Source organism: Anser cygnoides, chromosome 4 (genome assembly GCF_040182565.1).
Source record: "Anser cygnoides isolate HZ-2024a breed goose chromosome 4, Taihu_goose_T2T_genome, whole genome shotgun sequence".
Taxonomy (NCBI): Eukaryota; Metazoa; Chordata; class Aves; order Anseriformes; family Anatidae; genus Anser; species Anser cygnoides.
This window is the reverse complement of record NC_089876.1, coordinates 2,712,893-2,734,319: the sequence shown is the minus strand read 5'-3', so window position 1 is coordinate 2,734,319 and position 21,427 is coordinate 2,712,893. Positions and strand designations below refer to the sequence as shown.

Below are 21,427 nucleotides of genomic sequence, written 5' to 3'. Positions count from 1 at the left end.
TCGTCTGCATTAAATACCGCAACAATTCAGCAGCTACACGATGTAAACAAGTAACTACAGACACCTCCGGTTCCACCTTCCTCAGGTGGAAGAGCTGCTCCAGGAGCAGGTGCAGCATCCCCCCAGTGGACCAGGATCATGTTTTGGAACACAACGTGCATTACCACAAAGTTTTTATCTTCCATCTCATTGCCACCAAGATAGAAAATAGTGCTTTGCACCAAAGTTAATCCTGCACCTCTTCCCACCTCCAGCACCCAAAGGATACCTGGACAGGACAGGAGACCCTCTCCACCTCAAAGCCACAGGATCAAAACCGAGGTCTGTGCTTGTACACGGAAAGACACAGAAGCAGAGCAGTGATCAGCCACCTGGTCACCAAAAACTTCAGTATTTTCAGTTGTGGTGCCAGACAAGATGCTGAAAGTAAAAACCTCCAGGATTAAAAGCAGAAACAGCCTAAGGGATATAGAAAAGGTGGTAGAGGTGCCCTCTGCAGCCTCAGCCCTCTCCACAGAGGCAGGGATTTCAAATCACGACAGGCTTGGTAGGATGGCACGAATCACCCCGTACAGTTTCTATATCAAAGAGCCACAGAACAGCAAACATGAGCAGGGGGAATCCAGCAGCACCAGCTTGGTTTTTGCCCTATATTATCAACCCGAAATAAAAGCACTCTGGTCCAGAGATGAAATCATTGCCGACTGACAATGCACGTAGGGTGTTATTCAGTAGGACACTGTTTACGGTTCGTCTACACGGCTTCCATGGCTACAACAACAGGGACGATGCTTGCTAGCATTTCAGACAGATTACATACATGCACGTTGTTTGCACTCAGCGCTGCACTTTCCCCACGTGAGCCATCAGTATGTAAAGCCCTTCTGACAGGCTGTTAGGATGTTTTAGCATTAACTTCAGAGGAAAAAAAGAACAGGTAAGATATCTTCACTCATCTCCCCATGCATATCTTGAAACTGAACTCAAACCCTGGAAGGCAGCGCTCTGGTTAATGTAAATTGAATTCAAAAGGTATTCTCCATCCTTAAGCACAGCAATACAGAGATATCCAGCACTTGCAACAGATAGCATCACCAAGCAGCAAAGCCCGTTGAAAATACATCAAGTACTGCCTTACTTTAGCAAATTAAATAATTAAAGAGCTGGCAGGGCTGCTTTTCTGGATTTCCTGTCCAAACGCATCACCCGGCAGCAGCAAGGCTTCAGCGTTCGTTCAGACCACAACTTACCTGCACTACTTCTGTAGCAGAGATGCTGTTCACACTCAAACAGCCCCCGCTCCTCTCCTCGCTGCTCTCCCCCCCGAGCCAGCACCACGCTCGATCCCAAATCTCGATCCCACACCCCACTTGCTCAGGTGGCCGAGGCGGCAATGGCTCGTGCTTGTTCAACGGCTCCAATATTAATCCATCCGGAGCATCTTTCTCCCTCACTTCCAATTGGCGAGCGGCGGATGGGTGGAGTGAGAGGGCGACCCATTAGCTCCCAGCCGGGCACCTCCGAGCCCTGCTCCCCGAGCAGGGCGGAGATGCCGGCAAGCCGCTAACTTCACGCCTTCACTTCATGCCACCGCAGCCACGCTGGGCTTCGGCTTTCCTCCTCCAGCCACCCCGATCCACCGCCTCTCCGAGCTGTTCGCCTCTGGGAGCAAGGAGGAAAGCCAAGGATTAAAGCCAGCCTGCGCTCCGGAGCCGGTGCTTTTTGCTGGATGCTGTGCGGAGAAAGCCCGTGCGCCTCCTTAAGTGAGGCTTTGTGGCAACCAGGCTCAAGTGAAGGGAGAAGACAGAAGATACTGCACCTTACAGACAGCAGCGCAGGGGAAACAAGAGAATGCGAAGATGCAGGATGAAGAGGTGGGGGGAAAAAATGCTGCCGAGAGGTAGATATAGGAAATCTCTTAAAGACATAGCTGCTGTGCTCTGACCACGCTGCATGCCCAACTGCACAGCTGGGCTCCAATGGGTTTCTTACCCCCCCCAAGCTATCCAGAATAACAGCTCACCAGCACAGGCAAGGGTTAACGCAGGCATACAGAAGCAAACGAGGAGCCTTCGTTAGGGAATGAGAACCAGGGCAGTGAGTCTGTAACAGCAAGTTGCAGAAGATAGAGCTGGAGAGACCTCACCTCATCCGAGGAGGTTTATACCCGAGCCTGTCAGCCTAGCATTCAGCTGAGCAGTGCCTAAAAAGCTTTGGAGGGAAGATGCCACCACCTCTCCCCCCCTCTCCAGTCTATTCTACTGCTTCACTTTCCTCACAATTCAACATTTTCATAACAATAAGCCAAGTCTCCCCCAGCTGCATACTTAAAGCCCACAGGGGAATGGTCTATTCTGGCCAAAAAAAAGGAAAAAGAGGGGGGAATAAATCAACTCCCTAAAGCAACATCAAGCCAACCTTAGAAAAGGCAGAGCCCTAAAAAAATAAACAGCAAGTTCTCCAAACACTGGCACGCCTGGGTCACTTCCATCTCCAAATCCCTTACAGCAACTCTGATTAGCATGATTTAAATAAAAATTCCCAGCGATCATATATTTACCAGGAGGCAGCAAACCCTTCCCAGTGCGAAGCAAGGCGAGACAGGGCACAGCTGGGGAAGAGGCATCGCTTTCCGCAGCGGGATTCAGAGCCACATCGCCCGTCCTCGGTCCCTGCTACAGACTTGTTTCCGCTGCACAAAACCACAGGCAGTGCATGTTTTTAAACACCTCCCACGCATTCTCTCTGCTGAGACTGCTCATCCAGACTCCTCCATTTTTATTTCTTTATTTTTTTTTTGCATGCCACCTGACAAGGTTCTCCAGGTAAGGAGCATCGCGGTCAGCTCGTTATTAAGATGTAAGGGAAGTTGGATTTGAGGGTGGAAGAGACCCAAGAGGTCCCCAGCCCAGCTGCTTGCTCCAGGCAATGCTACCTTCAAAGCTGCACCAGGCTGCTCAGGACCTCATCTCAGAGCGATCTGGGTGATATCCGAGCAATGCCTTCCCCAGAAAAGTTTTTGCAGAACATAAACCCTCAGGATCAACAGTTAAAGTGGTCTCAGCTCCTAACACAGCAGGATTTTCTGAGTTCCCCATATAGATTATTCACAATAATGCAACATGTACAGCTCTGAACCAAGCTAATACACCTAATGCACTTTCTTGTAACAAAAAAAATTTGCAATAAAAGAGCTTAATCACCTGTCCCCACACCTGATACCTTCACTAACAGTTTAAGAAGCCAGAGCTTAAAGCATCGCAGTCCTAAAGGTGAGACGAGCCCGCCTAGCCTCCAGCAGGTATTTCAGGTTTCAAACGCTGCCCGATTCATTTCGGCGAGCAAACAAGCTTATGAAACAAAAGGCTGGCTATGATTGCTTTCTATTTTTAATTTTTTTCTGCACTGAGGTTGTTTATCAGCAGCCCTGGCCAGCCTGCCGGGACAAGGGTGCAGCAGGGACCGGAGCTGCTCCCTGGTGGAGGTGACAGCAGCCGAGCGAGCACCACCAGGAGAAGCCCAGCAAACAGAGCGCACCAACACAACCACATCCTCCAAATCCTACATGTGCTGCCTCCCTCCTCACCACCCTCATTTTTAGAGCCCCCCCTAAATTGTGGTGGGCTTCTCAGCTTCCCCACACCACCCTCCTCTGGTCCCCAAGCCCTTCAACGCACCGTCCACTGCCCCGGTCCATCTCTGGGTCACCAGGCGCTGCGGCCACGGGGCCAAATCCTGCGAAGAGTCAGCGCTCGCCCCAAACTGGCCGTAGGGTGAGCGGAGGAAGGTGAGCCGGGGGTAGCAGAAAGAAGCTGGCTCCATGAGGACGGAGAAGAGAGGAGAGCCAGGTACAAAGCAAACCGCGTCTCCCTTCACCTCCTGCAGCTGGTACTGTTGGGACATGCAGTCTCAGAGCCTTCTCCCCGAGAAGTTCCTTTACGGAGAGGAATTAATGCGAGAAGAAAAAGAGGAGAGCCTCTCAAGAAGCTCCGTTCCTGCTGTCACAGCCTAGCAGAGCACACTGGAAAGGCTGCGTCTCCAGCCCGTATTTAAACGCGTCTCTCAGAAAGCAGAGATGCAGCACAGGAAGAGACAAATTCCAGCCCTGCGTCGGGCTGATAAGCCAGGTTTATAATATTCAAGAAGTATTGGCATTACTACAATTCCTTCCCTCCACCCCCCACCCCCAATGAATATCTTGGGCTGTAGCTTGTTGTGCACAATAAGCAAAAAAATCCCAATCCCTAAAAAAAATCTGCCTGTTCCGGTGGGAACAGCCAGCGCGTTGAATAAAACAAACACACGCGTGCTAAACCCTGGGGACGCAATTAGGCTCGGAGCAGGGAGAGGAGGCATTTAACTTCTGGAGAAGGAGATGGCAGCGGGTGAGATGAAGAATAAGCCTGACACAGCACCCCATGGGGTGGGTTTGGTGATTTTTTCCCCCCCCGGGGGTGAGCCCAAGCAGCAGCCCCCACTGCTGTGGGGTGCTAGCACCTGCCCCGACACCAAGAAGTCCAGAGGGGAGAGCACACCAACACACATCCAACCAAATCTTATGTGCACTGCCTCCGTCCTCACCACCCCATTTTTAGAGCCCCCCCAAATCTTGGTGGGCTTCTCAGCTTCAGCCCCTCCTTTCCACTCCTCTGCCCTCACCAGTGGGTAGCACCCCCAATAACCCACCCCATCACCTTTGCTGTTCACAGCATCTCAAAACAAAAGCTGCCCAGCTGAGATCTTCCCTCCACCAGCTTCAGATTTGTTAATTTTCCCTAGCCCCTACCCTTCCCACCATGGAACAGCCACAGAGGTGCACAGCTCCAGCCCTGGGAGCCCCTCTGCTGCAATTTGCATCAGGTCCCCCAAACCTGAGCAGCCAAAAAAAACACCCACAGGGAAGAAAGCTCCTGCCCCAGCGTAAAGAGCATCAGTGTTACCCCATCCAGTGGCTTATGTCATGTTTTTATGCTTTTATCCCCCCCCTTCTTGCAGTTTCTCTGAACAGCATCTATAATAAATCAAAGTGGCCTCTGTTCCCTTGGTGTCCTACCCAAGGCACAGCTCCCACCAGTCCGTCCAGCAGACCTTTCTTCAGTAACAGGCAGGCAGAATTAGATTGAAGCCCTTCATACAGCCTTTATTTAATTGCAAGTCAGAGCCAAGGATGAATTTAGAAAGGGGGAACAGAAAAACCCATGAAGTTACAAGTGACAGCTAAGCGCTTTGATATCAAAGCCAGCACCGACAGATGCCGAAGCCTGCAGCGCTCTGCTCCCGGGCCAGCATGGCACCGTGCTCGGTGACAAGGCTTTACAGGGAGCTTATGCTAGATCATATTTAGAAAGTTCTATCACGCTAGGAAAAAATAAATTAAAAAATCCCATTTCACCAGGTCCCAGCGCTAACTCCTGAAGGAGCTGCTTTGCGGACCTCAGGGTCACAAAACACCGCTCAGACCTGGATGAGCTTGGAGGAACAGGCTCAGCACTCCTGATTTTCACCCTTAGTGTGGTTCATCCCTCACAGCACACTCCCTAACCCCAGCAGCAATGGCATCACACTGCACCCCAGCTGCTTCTAGCAGCAGCCACAAAGGTAGCTTGGATTTAACACATGCTGGATATCTGCTGGAGCACTTGGCAGCAGTTTGTGCGTTTAGAGGGTGGATGACAGCTTCACAATGACAAGTCATTAAGGCGTCCCGGAGCTGTTTACTTCCAGAGAAGCCCTACAGACAGAAATAGGACTTTTCTAAGAGGTTTTTCTAAGAGGTGGTTTTGCACAAGGGGGATTCTTGGTAGCTGAAGTGTCACCCAAGGTGCAGAAATAGAAAGCTTTTGGATTGCAAACACTGGGGCTTCCTAGGGACACCTAAATCAGAGCACAACATTGGAATAACCAGAGGAAAAACAGCTTTCCCCCTCGTTTTGATTTCACACTTGTCTTGAGGCATGAAGCACACACACAAAGCATCACCACACTTCCGCAAGGACAAGGTTTGAGGTTTGCGTTACATAGGGTCAACCAGGCAAGCGACAGGGCACCCGCCAAAAAATCTGATAACTCAGGACTAAAATCAAACTTCACAGCTAAGCTCAAGCTCCCGTTAGCAAAAAAATATCAAACTTTTCCAAAGCCTACTTTTGAGACAACACAATGCTTCTGGTTTGGATTCCTTTGTTTTTAAAGCCCTCTCGTCTCCCCATTGACTCAACAGAAAAATGAAGCTTGCTTTAAGGACTATTTACAGCCTCGACTGATTCCCTGCAGCTTTACCAGAAGTCCAGCTTTACCAGAAGTCCAGGCTCTGAGTTTCCATATAGATCTTATACCACTGTGGGAGTCAAGCAAGCACAACATCTAAAATCCCAGCTCCTATTTCTGGCTATGCTCATTTAAACAAGCTGAAACGTTCAAACTGCCAAGGAACGACACGAGAGCTGGCGAGGAACTTCCTCTGTGGTACATAACTCTTACGGAGTGGCAACTGCGTAAAAGCCACAGATATTTCAGAACTAGAGGGCTCTGCCTGAGCTGGGTTAGCCAACGTGCCTCGGTTATGGCAGGGAGGCAGCAGCGTGCAGCGCACGGGATGGTGGCAGTGACTGAGGTCGCAGTGTAGACAGGACTAAATGCCTTGCATCACCGTTTCCTTCTGGTTTTCAAGAAAATGGTCATAAAAACCAACTCCAGCAGCAGCCCAGGTGAGATACCACGGGATTTCCCCCACTCAAATAATTTATCCCATGCTCCAGCTGCAGTCTGGCAGGCAGTAACTGCACAGGAGGGACAAGGCTGTGCTTACACCTAGAGAAGGCTTACAGGTTTAGAGAGAAATCCTGCACACATCAGACCTTCCAGCAGCTTGGAAAGGAATCTGTATGCTCCCAACAGGCACTGTTTGTGTACACACTGCTGGTGGTCAGGCAGCCTGCACCATCAGGTCTTAAGAATGATAGTCTCTGATATGAAAAAGAGCACTAGAGAAGAATTTTGAGGAAGAATTTTGAGGAAGAATATAAGGAAAAGGAAAGTTTGCTTCAGTTCAAGCTGGGGTGGGTGACATACAATCCTCCCCAAGACAAGATCCCAGCACGAATCCCGAGGACCATTCTTCCACCAGCTGCTTCGCAGGCAAAGCTGGTGTGCCACCTACAGTTGCTTTTACTCCCGAACAAACTTCCCCACGCACAAACTCAAGTCCCTGTCCCTTAATTCAGTGTAAAGCCAGCACGACCGCAGCCATGCTGATGAAGGAAGTGCTTCCTTCGGTAGGGCAGCGGGGGGAGGCACTTTACAAGATAACCTAAAAGTTCAGCCAGAGCCAAGAAGCGAGCGCGTTTTGAAGTTCACATAAATCCCCCCTCTCCCAGCCTTCCAAAGCTGCATTTCCAAGACACATGGCTGGGGTCCTGCCAACACACGTGGCTGCCCGAGCCCTTTTTGCTGGTTCAGCTGTGTGATTTCACCTTTTTGTCGCAGTCTTTGCCCCATTACCAGCACAAAGTCAAGCAACCGCATCCGCGAGCGACGCACCCAAGCAGAGCCAACACTGCGCTGTGCCCTCCTTCCCCAAACCAGCCACCGACCCGATACCAAAAGGGGTTGGAAGAACTCCCCAGAGCAAAAATAGCCCCGAACTGGGATGGCTCCTTTCTCCTCCTTTAGTCCCTTTTGTTCCCTTCTCCTCCTCTAGTCCCTTTGCCCCGTACTCGTGCCCACTGGGCTGAAGCTGCCCAACGAGCCCCGACCCGCAGCATCTCATCCCACCTCACAGCTAACAGGCGACCCCATACAAGCCCCCCAGGCAGCAATGGGACCACCGACCCTCCCTGTCCCCCAACCCTCAGGAGAAAAGGGACAGCAAGCCCCCAGGACAGCAGCACACGCATCCCCAGCCCACCCTCCCCATCGCATCCCATTGCGAATGCAACCACCGCTGTGGGGAGGGGAAAAAAGTCGAAAGCAAAGCAGGGACACAAGCAGGGACCCCCCCGCAGCCCCCAGCTGTAGGAACTCATCCATCCCCTGGTGCCTGCCCCCGCTCCTGCCACCTTGGCTGCTCACCGCAGGGCTGGAGGTGAAAAACCCTTCTCGCTGCCATGGCTGCCTCGCTTTTTCCTCTCATCCCGTCTTCACCATGTTGACACACTTCGGGGGGAACTTTTCTCGCGGCTTCGGCCTTGTTTTGTTGTTGTTTGTGTTTTTTTTTTATTTGCTCGCCCCCCCAAAAAAGAGGCAGCGCAGCCAAAACTGAAAGTCCCCGGGCGGCTGCAAGGGGAAGGGACGGAGCGGGCACACCCCGCCGGGTCCTAGCGCCCTCCCAGCCGCTTTCAAAACACCAACATCTCATGCCGTTTCCTTTTTTCCCCCCCTTCCCCACACTTAACTCTAAGGCTGAGATTTGTTACAGAATGGGTTTTTGTTTTTCCAGGGGCGCGATGCAGCCGGAGCATCGCCAGGTGCGATGCTGTTGGTAACCCCAAAGCAGGGCAGAACACCAAGAAAAGACCCCACATCAGGGGACGATGCACATCAAGTCCCTTCCCTTGGAACAGTTTTTTTTCCTGCCCCCCAGAGATAGCCTGACACAGGTGAGTTTGAGTCCAAAGCAGCTAGCCAGGCTTCCAAGAAAATCCCTGGAGCACTGCAGTGATTTACAAGTTTCTCCACAAAACCCAAGCAGCTACACACCATATAGCACTGCTCCCCAGCCTACAAGCCTCTGCTTTAAGGAAAAAAACTGGAATATGAGTTTTTTTCTAGTTGCTGATACCTCCTTTGCTCACAACCTGGTGGTTTTGGCTTCCTTGCTCAAACCCCTCTTCAAGGGAGCAGGGGGGTGCCAGCACCAGGAGCTGACAGAGGAGCTGGAGAACAGGGGCTCAGCTAGGAGCCCATTGCATGTTCATGGTGTAACTTCTCACAGAGAAAGGCAGCAACTGAAACTTAACACTCGTGCTGAAATAAAAGTGAGGTGGCAATTAGGAACTGGCAAGAGGACACTTGCATTGTCACCAGGAGGTATACCATGACATGGTTAGGACGAATAGCTATACTGCCATGAAGGCTGACTCAGGATGTTTTGGTTTTGTTTCCCCCCATCTTTCCTTCCTCTAGAAGGGTCTCCCGGCTGGATGGTAAAGAAATCTTAAAACATCTTAGCTTTTGATTGCTACAAATCTTGGTCTCAAGGCAGTGTTATCCAGACTAAGCCTTCTCCATCCTCTAAATACCAAACTACACCCAGACAAAAAGATACCTAGAATTCCCACCTGCCCCCCCTTTAAAGGCTTATGAGACTGTACAGATCAAGGTAGCAAATACTAGAGTAAGAAGTTCGTGCTTATTTAGTACCTAGATTAATTTGTAGAAAGCAACTCACCTTCTTTCCTGTTTCAAATGCTAAGTGCAACCTTAAGCCCACAAGAAATGCCCGCTCCCACCCATAAATCATCCTGGGAAGAAGAGTGGGGGTAGATCTACTTCTCATTCAATTATTTTGTTTTGGAGGAAGGGCATATTTTAAAGTTTCTAAGTGATTTGTGGTTCTGCTGAAGTTCTGATAATGCTGCAGAATTCATCTGGCATTTTAAATGTTATGTTAAAGGTTGCCAGTTTAAACCATTAACCCCTCGCACAAGGTGAATGCATTGCTTTCAGTTATATCAGGTGATCAGGAGCCCAGTCTCCCAAGCTGTCGCCTTGCCAGGAGGGCAAAATGCTCAAATCAAATTCCTGCCTTTTGATCCCAATCTGGAGATGATTAGTTTTTCCCCAGCAAGTGGGATGCATTTCTAGAAGTGGGAGCCTAGTGTTTTATATAGGGCCAACAGCTCTTCCTCCAGCTCCTTGGCAGCTGAGCAGGCAATAGCCTGTGCTACACACAACTGAAATTCAAGGTATGGAGGAAAGGGCTAGAATAAGCAGTACATACAGAGGCACTTACAGTTCTTGAAGATCAACACTAACAGACAGTGGTGCTGCGTAACACCCATCCCATGGCTCCACCAAGACCCATCTCTGGACGTGAGTTAACCAGAGTGGTAGGGTGATGCAAAGCACACAGACAACTTTGCAGGGCTGCATTTCACATAAGTCTCCTGCAGAGGTTTGTACAATTCCTTCAAGACCTCTATCCTAAAGGCACAAAGCTACTGATGGAGAACAGGGCCCCATATTCATTTCCTTTCAAACCTCAAGCCAAACCACACTCCCCTATGAAGAATTATTCAGCAGCAGGTATCCCTTGCTGGAAATATTAGCTCCACCACCAGTATAGCTCTCTAGAAGATGAACACAGATATCAGCTTATCTGGTTTGATGTGAGGCACCAGAGATGATACCAGATATCTTCTGTCTGGCGCTATCTGGTCTACCCCAGTGGCTCCAGACCTGCTCTCTGCAGTCCCCACAAGCCCAGATGAGCACAGTCACCCAGAGGGAGCTGCCTCCAAGGAGCACACATTACACCCTACCCCGAGCCCATCAGCCTCTGAGGAGCCTCATCTGAGAATCGCCTCCAGCAGGAAAATAACTTGATGAACAAAGACAGCCTCCCCGAAGGAGGATGTTTGTGATCCTCTCAGCAAGTTATTTCTTCAGTGTCTGATTGGCATGAAGCAGCTCTTTGTACCTAGGCTGGCTTGGGGCTGAATCCAGCTGGAAGTGGTATTTTTCCTTGTCTTTATGACCAAATCATATAGGACCCGACTCCCTGGTGCAGCAGGATCAGCCACACAGCTGAGCAGAAGATTCCTGGGTTTCCTCCAAGTCAGGGATGGATATCAGGCATATTTGCTTTTTAGTTGGACACTTTCGCCAAGACCATGATTTTTCTGGTGGGCTAGTACTGGAGACAGAGCTCGGAGCCCAGAAAGAAACACTAGGTGGACCCTAGCATTGCAGACAAACTCCTATCCAATACTCACGCAGAAAATAGTGCTGGGATTCCCATGCACCCGACCCAGCCAAGACTAAACAGAGTTGCTCATGGGATCAAAAAATTTAAGCACTACCATAACCTGCAGCTAGAGTTGTTTTATCCTTTTTAAATCATGCCCTGAAGTCCTTAAATCCCTCCCGCAGCTTTGACTGTGACTCAAGGGAAATGAGTTTGCTCCACAAGTGGGCTGTGCAGGCAGCTGCAGGGGAGCAGCTCTGCTTGCAGGGCAGTGCAATAAATGCTGCAGCACAGCAGAGGGAGCACAGGGTCCTGCTGGGATCCCCCTCTGGGGGAGCAGGAGCCAGGTGGGAACATCAGCTCTTGTCCTTAGGGAGGGTGTTTAAGGGTTTATCCCACCACCATTTGCTTCAAATGCCCTTAAGTCTCACCCTTGGAGTGCCACAGGTCTCAGCCACAGCACTAAAAGATCCATTTCACTGCATGTGTTTGTAGTTGCTCTAGCATGCCAGTGTGAGCAACCCAGGGTGGTTTGGGGCACCAGATTTGTTTTTAGAACTCAAGGAAACTCAGTATTGGAGGCCAAGCGGCCTTGCAGTTTCGAGCAGCTGCAGGTTGAGGCACTGGGGAAAGCTGCCCAGCTGTCACCACTGCTTGGTGCCTGTCCTCCAGCCCACAGCAAAGGCAAACAAGCCTTAGGCAGGACTGATTCAGTCCCTCCAAGTTTGAAAAAGTAGCTTGATGTGTACCTTAAGAGTCAAATCTTTTACTCCTAGGGTTGTTCTGCACCTCTCCACCCAGGGGAGGCTCACCCAAACAGGAGACAGGACCACAGGAGCAGTCACAAAACAAGCCCAAGGAAAGGCACAGCAGTCCCTTTAGCAGTAGGGGGCCAGGGAAGCTCCTAAAGCAGCAGCACAAGGAGCTGACCCAGAAAACTGATGCAACTGATGCTGTAAAGGCAAGAAAGACACAGCACTCTGCTCCTTACAGGTGGCACCTCTCCAGGCTCATGTTCACGGCTAAGAAGGGGAGAGCTGGCAGAGTCCAACAAGAGGAGAAACTAGTTATCTTTGATGAAGAGGCACATAAATGCTCATTGCTTTGTCTCCCTCCTGCAGATCTGTTTTCTTACAGCTCCCCACAGCTCCTCAAGCACTGCTAGCTCTCTCCTGCAGGCACTCAAAGCTACGCAGGGCCAGCAACGACCAGGGCTGGCACTGAGGCCAGCGGCTGCTGGGAAGGTCAGGCTCCTGTAATGCAGATTGCACCCAGATGGTGATTTCCTCCTGGCATCAGTAGGAGCTGGGGAAAGCAGCCAGCCTCACCAGCAGGCTCTGCCAGAGCCAGAGACTCCCTGGCAAAAGTCATGCCAGCATGCAGGTTTTATTAGGCCAGCACCATGCAGCCAACTTGTGTTACCACTAAGCAGAGCAGAGAGATGAAAGCACGACAGAGCCCTCAAACAACTATTTGCTGCACAGCCCTTAACCTGAACTCAGGTTAAATGCAGTTCCTTAGTTTAAGAGAAAGATGCTCTCGCTTCCAGGAGAAAGTCTGGGGTCCTCTTGCAAGCATGTAATGGGAACAAGTCTCCCAGCCATTGCCTTCTTGGCAGGGGGCTGAATGTCACAGGAGGGGACTGCAGGATGGAGAGGAGCTGGCTGCAAAGCCATTGCCCCAACCCTTCTAAGGAGGGCAGATTTAGGGCAAGGAAAAAAACACAAAACTTATCCTCGGTGGAGGAATTTTCCAGTTATGTCTCACCTCTGCAGGAACAGCAGGAATAAGGACTGGAAGGTCCTGTAAGCATGGAGATCCCATTTGTCAGCAGAGCATAGGGCCGGTGGGTCTGGAAACCTGCGACACTAAGGTTTGGTTCATGTGGTGGACACCAACACTGCCAGGATCCTGCCTCCTCAGTCAGCAGGGACTGAACAAACCCCGTTCTCCTTGCCTGGGGCTTAAGGGCCAAAACATTAGCTAGGAACTACTTAGCAATACCTGGAAGCTGCCTAGAGTACAGCGCAAGAATAACATCTCTTCCCATGAACTGGGGACACTCAGGTCTTCCCCATAGCCAGGACATCAAAGATTGGCTCCTCACCCAGCCACCTATTTCCCCAAGATATTTCACAAGCAACACTTGCTCAAGCAGTCTGAGACTGGCCAAGCTCCTTCCTTACTGGAAGGATGGGGTCCCAGCACTAAGGAAAGACTTGGTCAGATTCATATCCACATTAGTCAGGCTTCACAGGGAATTCACAGGGAAATGAAAGGAGCCAGAGGAACATTTAGTGGTCCCCTCTAGGAAGCAGACAATTTATCTGGATCTCTCCCCAGGGAGCCACCTGTAAAATGCAAGTTTGCCATGGACTTTTGGCCACTGAAAGCTTCTACTGGACAATTTAGCCTCAAGCACTCTCCTCTTGGCTATCGAAGTATCTGGTTAAAGTATCCTCCAAAACAGACCTCAACACTAGGACTCCCAATCTCCCTGCAAAATACGCATGGAAAGCAGGAGAGGCTTTCCCCAGGGAAATGCCAAGAAAACACCTAACCTGAAAGCCTAACACCATCTCAAGGCTTTCCACCTCTTGCAGGAACACAACCCTTTAGTCAGTAGGGAGGCTCAAGAGGGCAAAGGAGGATGTGAAAAGAGCAACTCAGGAGAGGAGCAACAGCACATGCACTTGCAGAACCCATTGCTCCTACAGCTGTAGGCTGTCCTCCAGCACCTGAGCAGGTTCCACCCGAGGGAAGGACTGGAGGCAGCATTTGAAGGAATGGTGCTGACTGCTATTCAAAACCAGCGCTACACCCTAAGGAAGGGTGATGCTGTAAGCTACTGGTGGGGAGTTGGATTTAACTCCAGCCTGCCACTGGCACCTGAGAGTCACTTTACCTTTCTATGACAATTAAAGAGCATCTCCACAGAGCTTGTTGAAGCACATCTCCATTTCATGGCTCATTAACAACAGGACACCACATCTCTGCCTGGACCATTGCTCCCAGACCCCAAAGCAGGCAGCAAGCAGAGACCAGAGAGGGAGTTACCAGCAGGGGCCTGCCTGGGCTCCATCTCCCTCCAGCCAGCACAGGCAGGAGAACAGACACATCCCATCCTTACAGGACATGGCATACACCAGCACAGCAGGACTGCCGAGATCCAGCCACTCAACTCACATAAGAGGTGACAACGATGTTTTTTTCATTCTTTGCTTTCTACCTGGGGAAGACTGTGGGAAAGTGATACCCTCTTAAACATTACAGCTATGCAACGAGTCCTGCTACCCTAAGTAGGTCTCAGGCAGAGATAAACACACAATAGCTTCATACAGAGCCACAGCTGAATAGCTGAGTTCAGCCTTAGTTTAGCCTCAGAGCATTAGGAGATTGTTGATTCCAGTAGAGAAGACACTTGCCAGCCTTTTTTTTTTTGGTGCAAGAGCACAAATTAAAGAAGAAACCCTCAGTAACTAGTCCAGCCACTGGCAACCCAGCCTCCCTCTTGCACTGAGCAGCAACTCAATGTGAATATTTTCACTACTGCTGGAGGCAACGTGCTGGCGATAAGGAGTTTAGCGTGGCGTTTATTTAGTTATTTTCAGAACACTAATGGATTTAGAAATAAATGATGGTCCTTACCCAAGACTCAGCTGAACATGTTATGAAGCTCAAAGAACAGAGTAGAGCAGCAGATCCAGATGATGTCATGTAATAGAGCAACAAAGAATTACACAACTGAAGGCAACAGATAAAAAACAGGAACACTCAGCAACATCTAAAGGCTTAACGAAGAATAGCCTTAAATCTTAGCTATGCACACTTGCAAAGCCCCTTGCCTAACATCCATTTAGATCACACTACAACTACGGACGTAAATATTTACCTGACACCTTCAAGGCCAGGAAGAGGAGGGTACCAGGCACTGGTGCAGTTTCATACCAAGCAAAAGCACACAGGAAGCAGTAGAGAAGAAAACAAGACAGATTAAGCCCAACATTTCCCAGGCAAAAGTCACTTTGAACAGACTCAGCAGCAGGTTCACGAGGGCTCACGGCACAAAGCAACCAGTAGTCAAGAGCAACTGGGACCATTTTTAAACAGGCTAAAACCCCCACTTCTGACATGAAAAAGGATCATATGCTGGGATGCGGTTCTGAAGATTCTTCACACTTTGGGATGAAGGCTTTCATCTCCCTGAGCAGATACAATTGCTGGCAGCAAACACACAAGGACAGAAAAAAACTCAAGTTCCACAACAGGCTTCGAAGCCCCATAGTGTTTTACTCACTGCTAAAACAGATTTGCAGTCTGCTATGCTTGTTTAATTAAATTTGAGTTGCATGAAAAGCCTCTCGCTTCTCCTTGAGGTGCCACCATCCCCCCAGCAGTATGACAGCAGGGCACAAGTAGCAGGCATGCTCTGCTTTTCTGACTTAAGCAACTACAATTTGGCACCTCCAGCTTTGACACTGCACAGATTGGATTCAGAACTGGATATTTGGTAAAGCAGTGCAGTAGTAGAGGCGTTTTAAGAAACACATCAAGTACAAGAAGCCAGGGAGTTTGAGCCAAGCAAGTGAAATGCAGCATCCCTGCTGCAGTCCTTCCTGCAAAGGGGCATCGCTGTTTTCCACAGGGGGATTCCCAGGGATTAAGAGCAGAGGCTTTCCACGTATCCATCAGCTATTGCATCTGCTCACGTTTGTGAGCCCTCCACTTCAACAGGACAATCTTAAACAAGACACACACCTTCAAAAACCAGTAAAATGAAAGTAAAAGTTGACACACCACCACAACCCAAGTAGTAGTGACAATCCGGGACTCAGCTCAATTATTAGGAAGGGAACACAGACGCTAATTCCTGGCCCCTGCAAAGACTGGAGAGCCTCTTGGCCAGCCGTACACAGGAGTTTAAGGTGAGCAGATATAAAGCACTGTTAAAACAGTTTATGCATAAGCCACCAGATGAAGCCAAGCTAACTGGGGAGCTCAGTCTCAGCCCTGGACAGACCATTTTGGGGCTCTGCCTCCCCACCATTAGCACCAACATGACCTACAGGCTGCAATAAGGAAACACAGGGATCAGTTTTCCCCACTGTTAAGCAAAGTCCACAGGGGTTACTAAGGCACCTCAATGGCACAGATAGCTGCTAAAAGGGTTTAGTCCTACTTAATTTGGTTGGGACACAAAGGAAAAGTCTATAGCTGTTTAGTTTGCAGCCCTCTACTCCCACTAGGAAATGGAGGCATGCTTTCGTCACCTACAAGGCAGGTCTAAGGATGTCTTAGCCACCTTCACCACCTTCCTCAGGAAGAAACACTAGCACAGAGCAGTTAGGTAGCATTCATCTCCTTAAGAGCTGCTTGTGCTTAATTAAAAATCCACCCCATTCCAGCCCTACGGATGTGGGATAGGAATTCTCCCACTTACAAGTGAGCCTTTCAGAGCTAATTAGAGCATGAAAGCAGTAGCTGGGTATGCACACACTGAAGCACAGGCCATTAAAATAGTACTCATTAATCAAAGACTTAATCAGCTGCTGGAAGATCAGTGGCATAATAGACTGCAGAAGCCACTGCCTGAAGACACAGTCACAGCTTTGCCTCATCTCCATGCCCAGGCAGGAGATGTGGTTGCAGACCATCACCAACTGTGGTTTACAACATTTAGCCCTCACCATCACTAGCATAAACACTAGTAGCACCTCTCAACAGCAAACCCAAGATTTTGAAACCCAGCTCCCAAAGTTACCCTCCCTACTGCCAGATTAAACAAAACCAAGCTCTTCTGATGTTAAAAGCCCAGCTGACACAAATACGCAAGCTATTAGATAGTACTTGTTCTTTAAAACTAGTTTAGACCAGTAGCAGTCTCACTGCCTGAAGAACTGGATAAATAAAGCCCTTAATGCCATTAGGAAGCACCTCAATACCAATATAATTATATTTTTGCAGTAAAAGCCATTAGTTATTGATACCACCAAGGGTTTATCTACTCCCTCTATGAGTAGCAACAAAGCTCAGGGGTGAGCAGGAAAGACGGCTATTTGCAACACTTTTAGACTTCATTTGAATGTACACTTTAAATACCAGAAGAAAAATGCAAATAATCATGCCGCAAAACTATGTCTTAAGGGTAGGTGGGAGTCAACTCAAAGCTCAGGGCCTTCTTCCTTGGCCTGGTTTTCAGTCCATGGTTTGTTCTACAGAAAGTTACCCATGGCTCACATTGACCCAACCAATTTTCAGCCAGGGCTTTTCTAAGCTTTGAGCAAGACTTCTTGCCAGCAAGGACAAACTAACTTTCATAAAAGCCCTTCTTGTAGGAGCTCAGAGGCTTTGCAGCCAACAGGTCACTGATCTACCTGGCTGAGGCTGGATCCTACCTACCTGCACCTTCCCCACCACCACACTAGCTGCTTTTTTCCCCCTTCTAACACCAGCCATGCAGCTCTGTTTTCCATGGGAGGGCTGTTCTCAAGGAGGACACACACAGTTAGACAAGCCATTCTTGAGATGATTAAGCCTGCTTTTTCCTTTTATGAAAGGAAGAAGCTGTTTCAGAGCTATCTAGGGTTTCTAGCTTTCTTTTAAGTCTTTGTAAGGCAGAAGGGGAAACTTCTAAGCATTTAGTACCCAAATAACAAGCTTGAAGTCACCAGCCAGTCTACAAAGGGCTCAAGGAAAAGCAGTTCCATGAAAACTTGCAGACAGACCACCAGACTTTTACAGCTACTTTGTGGCTTACATTTGTCCCCTTCATATTCATAATTAAGCAGCTGAATATTAATAGTCACCATCCTAAGTAATTGAGATCCATGGTTTTTTTGGCATTAGATATCCGCGGTTTGGCATTAAGCATTGGGCAGGTAGGTTTAAGGACTGCAGTTGGAAATGCTCGCTCCAACGTTGTTGGCAGAGCTTAACGAAATCCTGAGAGCAAACAATAAAATGATTACAGTTTCTCGGAAAACTGACCTGTGAGGAAAGCAATTGCGGATAGGCTTCAAGACTGAGGAACTGGAAAAGAACAGAACAAAAACCAAGCAAGGTAATTTTGGCTGACTGGCAGGAAAGTTTTCAACTGTTAATCCAGTTAGACTGCAATCTAGCCATCCTCTCCCAGGAGACTATTATTCCTGCACAAACTGGAAAAACCCAAAGGTTGCCATACAGCAAACAAGAGCTTTTTTTTTTTTTTGAAGAAACAGAGCTGGAAGGAAAACAAGTGGTTCTTATCTCTGGATTCAGTGTCTTACCTCTAGTTCTGTGCCAGAGGAATATAAAGTTACTTCCTCATGGCAGAAAAAAGCATTATATGTAAAAGGATGCAAGATATTCAGTGTAGGATTCATCTCCAAAACCTTGTGTCTGTACAGTGCTATATAATCACTTTTAAGTGCACTAACACTTCAAGGCAATTACAAGCTCTACTGGTAAGAGCTTTTCTTGCCTAGTCAAGAGTTTGTAACCCACCTGGATCATTTCACATCTTACATGTTGAATGGGCCACATTCATCCTCAGTGCACAAGGCTTAACCCACAAGACATCTAGGTTGTGACTTTCAAACTTGGCTAATGTTTCTGGGACTCTGCCACTTAGCTTTCATTTAGAGATGCCTTTTTTTTTTTGAGATGCCCAGCCATACTCCACAATTCTCCCTGCCCTTGCCTCATTCTTCACTCAAGGTCGCAGAAGTATGTGAAGTGCCTTTAAATGCCTTACTATAACAATATTCACCCCAACAGTGAGCAGAAATGAGTTTTATCCAGACTGAAAGACACCACCTCTTACTTGCCTATTTGAGAAGTGCGTTCAGAGATGTGCAACACGGCAGACCTGTGTATGCCAAGCTGCAGAGCCTGTTCTGCAGACAGCTACGATTACAACACCTATCCCCTGTCCTTTGCTTCCAGGTTTTTGGGTGTCCTGGCTGAAGATAGCGAGAAGACTTCAAAAGCCACCCCCAGAAATGCTGGCACGCTGTCACCCATTCAGATGGTTTCCTGTTGCAGACAGGCTGGCTCCTGGCTAAGAGCGCTGAGGAAGTAGATAGAAAAGACTGAAATTAAAGCAGAGAGCAACTTGACAGTAATTTCCTTCTCTGGGGAGCTCCCACATGCCCTGCCCTTTTACCAGCCTTCCAGTGAGAAGGTCCTGAAGACCTAGCACAGGACAAGAAATTACACCAAGGGCCTGAGTAAAGTGTCTGGAGCAGACACTTATGCAACCAGTCCACAAGAGTTCAAGCAGTTCAAACTACCACAAAGATGGGTCTGTAGAAGGCTCAGTGGCTTTCTGATCTCAACACCAAGACAGCCAAATCTAGGGCTCTGCTCACAGAGGGTTTTCCTTTGTACTGTCTTTGCTAGAGATGCAGAACCACCATTTGGCCTCACTGCATCACCCAGTACTGTTGGTAGTCTAAAGGTTTTTGCTTGCTCCCTTAATAAAAAAACTAGAGAAATCACACACCTTAAACCTCCTGAACAACTCCACTACCACCTGAGAAAATCCAACAGATGATATGAGGGCAGGTAGCTGGATTCAGCTTAGACCATCCCAGAATTGCTATTCCCACAAGAGTGTATTTTTTACACCCTCATAAGCCAGACAGCAGTTTCATTTTGGAAGCATTTTAGTTCAGAGCTAGAAACAGCTCCTCTGTTCACAGCATTTCATTCCTCCTGAAAACCTGCTAATCGCTTCCCATCTTTCTCTGAGACAGTGCCAGCCTTAGATCATTTTGTCTCTGAACATTGAGATCTTGAACTCGAGACCTGCTGGGAACCAAATAAGTAACTAGAATCAGGGTCATGGAGCTGATATCATTAAACCAACTAATGCACATGCTGCTGAGCAGAGGAAGTCCTTAAGTGATCAAGTTTACCGTAACACCATCTTGCTCAAGGCTTTAGGGAAGGGGAGGTCCAGTAATGCCTTTCCCAGAGCATCCCTCCTGCAGAGCAACAAGAGTGACATCCCACCTCCTTCCAGGTACCCAATATGCTGATCTGCAAAACACCTCATCAAAAACACCAGAGTAATTCTAAAAAGTATATTTGCCTTTATACACTGCATGCCAAGCACTCGTGTTATACGTTAAATAACTAGCTCTGTGCTACCCTAAAAGAAAGGGAAACATATTTAAGTGAGACATTGCAAATATACCACCTCCTTGGCCACACAATTAATTCAAGGTGGTTGTTGGTTGTCCATCACTCCCCCAGCTGGGGGGCAGTCAACAATAGCTTTATTCCTTCAGATATTTCTCCCACTTTCAGTCCAAGCTACAGGCTCTGTGCTGCTGTCAGCTGGCAAAAACGGGAGGAAATCAAAGCAGCATTTAGAGTGAAAGATCTGGGGAGACTGCTGCTTTTGCAGCCCTGTTTACAGCCTGGAAGCAAAAAGCAGATACCTGGAGTGCATTTGAATAGAGGGCTTGCCTGCCATTACAAGGTTTTTGTTGTTTTTCAGCTATATACCAGAAAACAAAACATCAGGTAACTGCAAGCCATCTTCGGTCAAGGTGTGCTACAGCTTGGTTAGGCTAGTTTCAGTAACAATCAAGAAAGTATCAGTCAAAACACTTTACTGTACTCTGAAGCAATGCTACATAGATTACTGAGCACTGATAGCCTTGTTGTGGTCATATTCAGTTGAACAATGCCATCTTCCCAGGCCTTTTGCCATCTCCTCAGGATATAGGACTCAATGCCCAACAGGTTAGGAGTAAGATATCCCTCTCGGTCCACACTTCTAAATTAAAAACTCCTGTTAGTTTTAGCAAGGTATCTTCACTGAAGGGCTGACCTGAGCTTGCTACCCAGCTTCAAATATGTTCACTGTGAGCAATCCTCCACCAGACAGCCTGCCTACACACCACACATCTGGTTCCTGTTTCTCAGCAGGAGACTGGAGAGGCAGTTTGTGTCCAGACAAATTTGTGCCTGTCCACACCTCAAACAGTTTGGTTCTGTCTCAACAGCAAAAACAATTTAGATTTCAAACTACCTCAAGCCAGATAAGTGATATCTGACAGCCCTTGAGAAGTTCAAAACCTGTTGTCTTATCCCTATTGCCCAAGGTACATGCTCCAGCTCAGAACTGTTTAACAATTTGCTGTTGATTTCAGTCTATATCAGAAATATCACTGCCTAGATCTGGTGTGGGTTGAGTCACCAGATTGCTTTCAACCTTGCTCATGGAAAGGTTGAAGTCACTAACCACCAGTGTCCCAATTCCAAAGAGCACATTGAAGTGCTGAGAACACCATCCTAGCCAGATTCAAGGCTATTATCTGACTTTGTAAGGTAAAGGAAGTCACCTGGTACACTTCCACCCTAAGAAAGGTTAAGATCACTGACAAGCGATAGAAATGATGAGGAAACAGTTTAGCAAGTCTTGTGAAAAACATAAGGAACAGATTAGTAAGAACTTGGGAAGAGAGCAGCTTGCAGACAGTTAAAGTCACAGCCCACCTCCTTACCACTCCAGAGGGTTTCTGGCCA

At 48.4% G+C, this 21,427-nt stretch overlaps 1 protein-coding gene across 6 annotated transcripts in view; it reads right to left on the bottom strand.

Annotated features, from left to right (window-relative positions):
* SLC4A11 (solute carrier family 4 member 11) overlaps positions 1 to 21,427 on the bottom strand; it is a 138,160-nt gene that overhangs the window by 86,619 nt on the left and 30,114 nt on the right. Inside the window, exon 1 of one of the 6 annotated variants that reach the window (XM_048081567.2) lies at positions 8,071 to 8,288. The exons of 1 other annotated variant lie outside the window; for it this stretch is intronic. In XM_048081567.2, the coding sequence (XP_047937524.1) occupies positions 8,071 to 8,131 (61 nt within the window). In that variant the 5' untranslated portion in view covers positions 8,132 to 8,288. 4 more of the 6 variants (XM_066997070.1, XM_048081563.2, XM_048081569.2 and 1 more) reach the window with 4 other exon arrangements.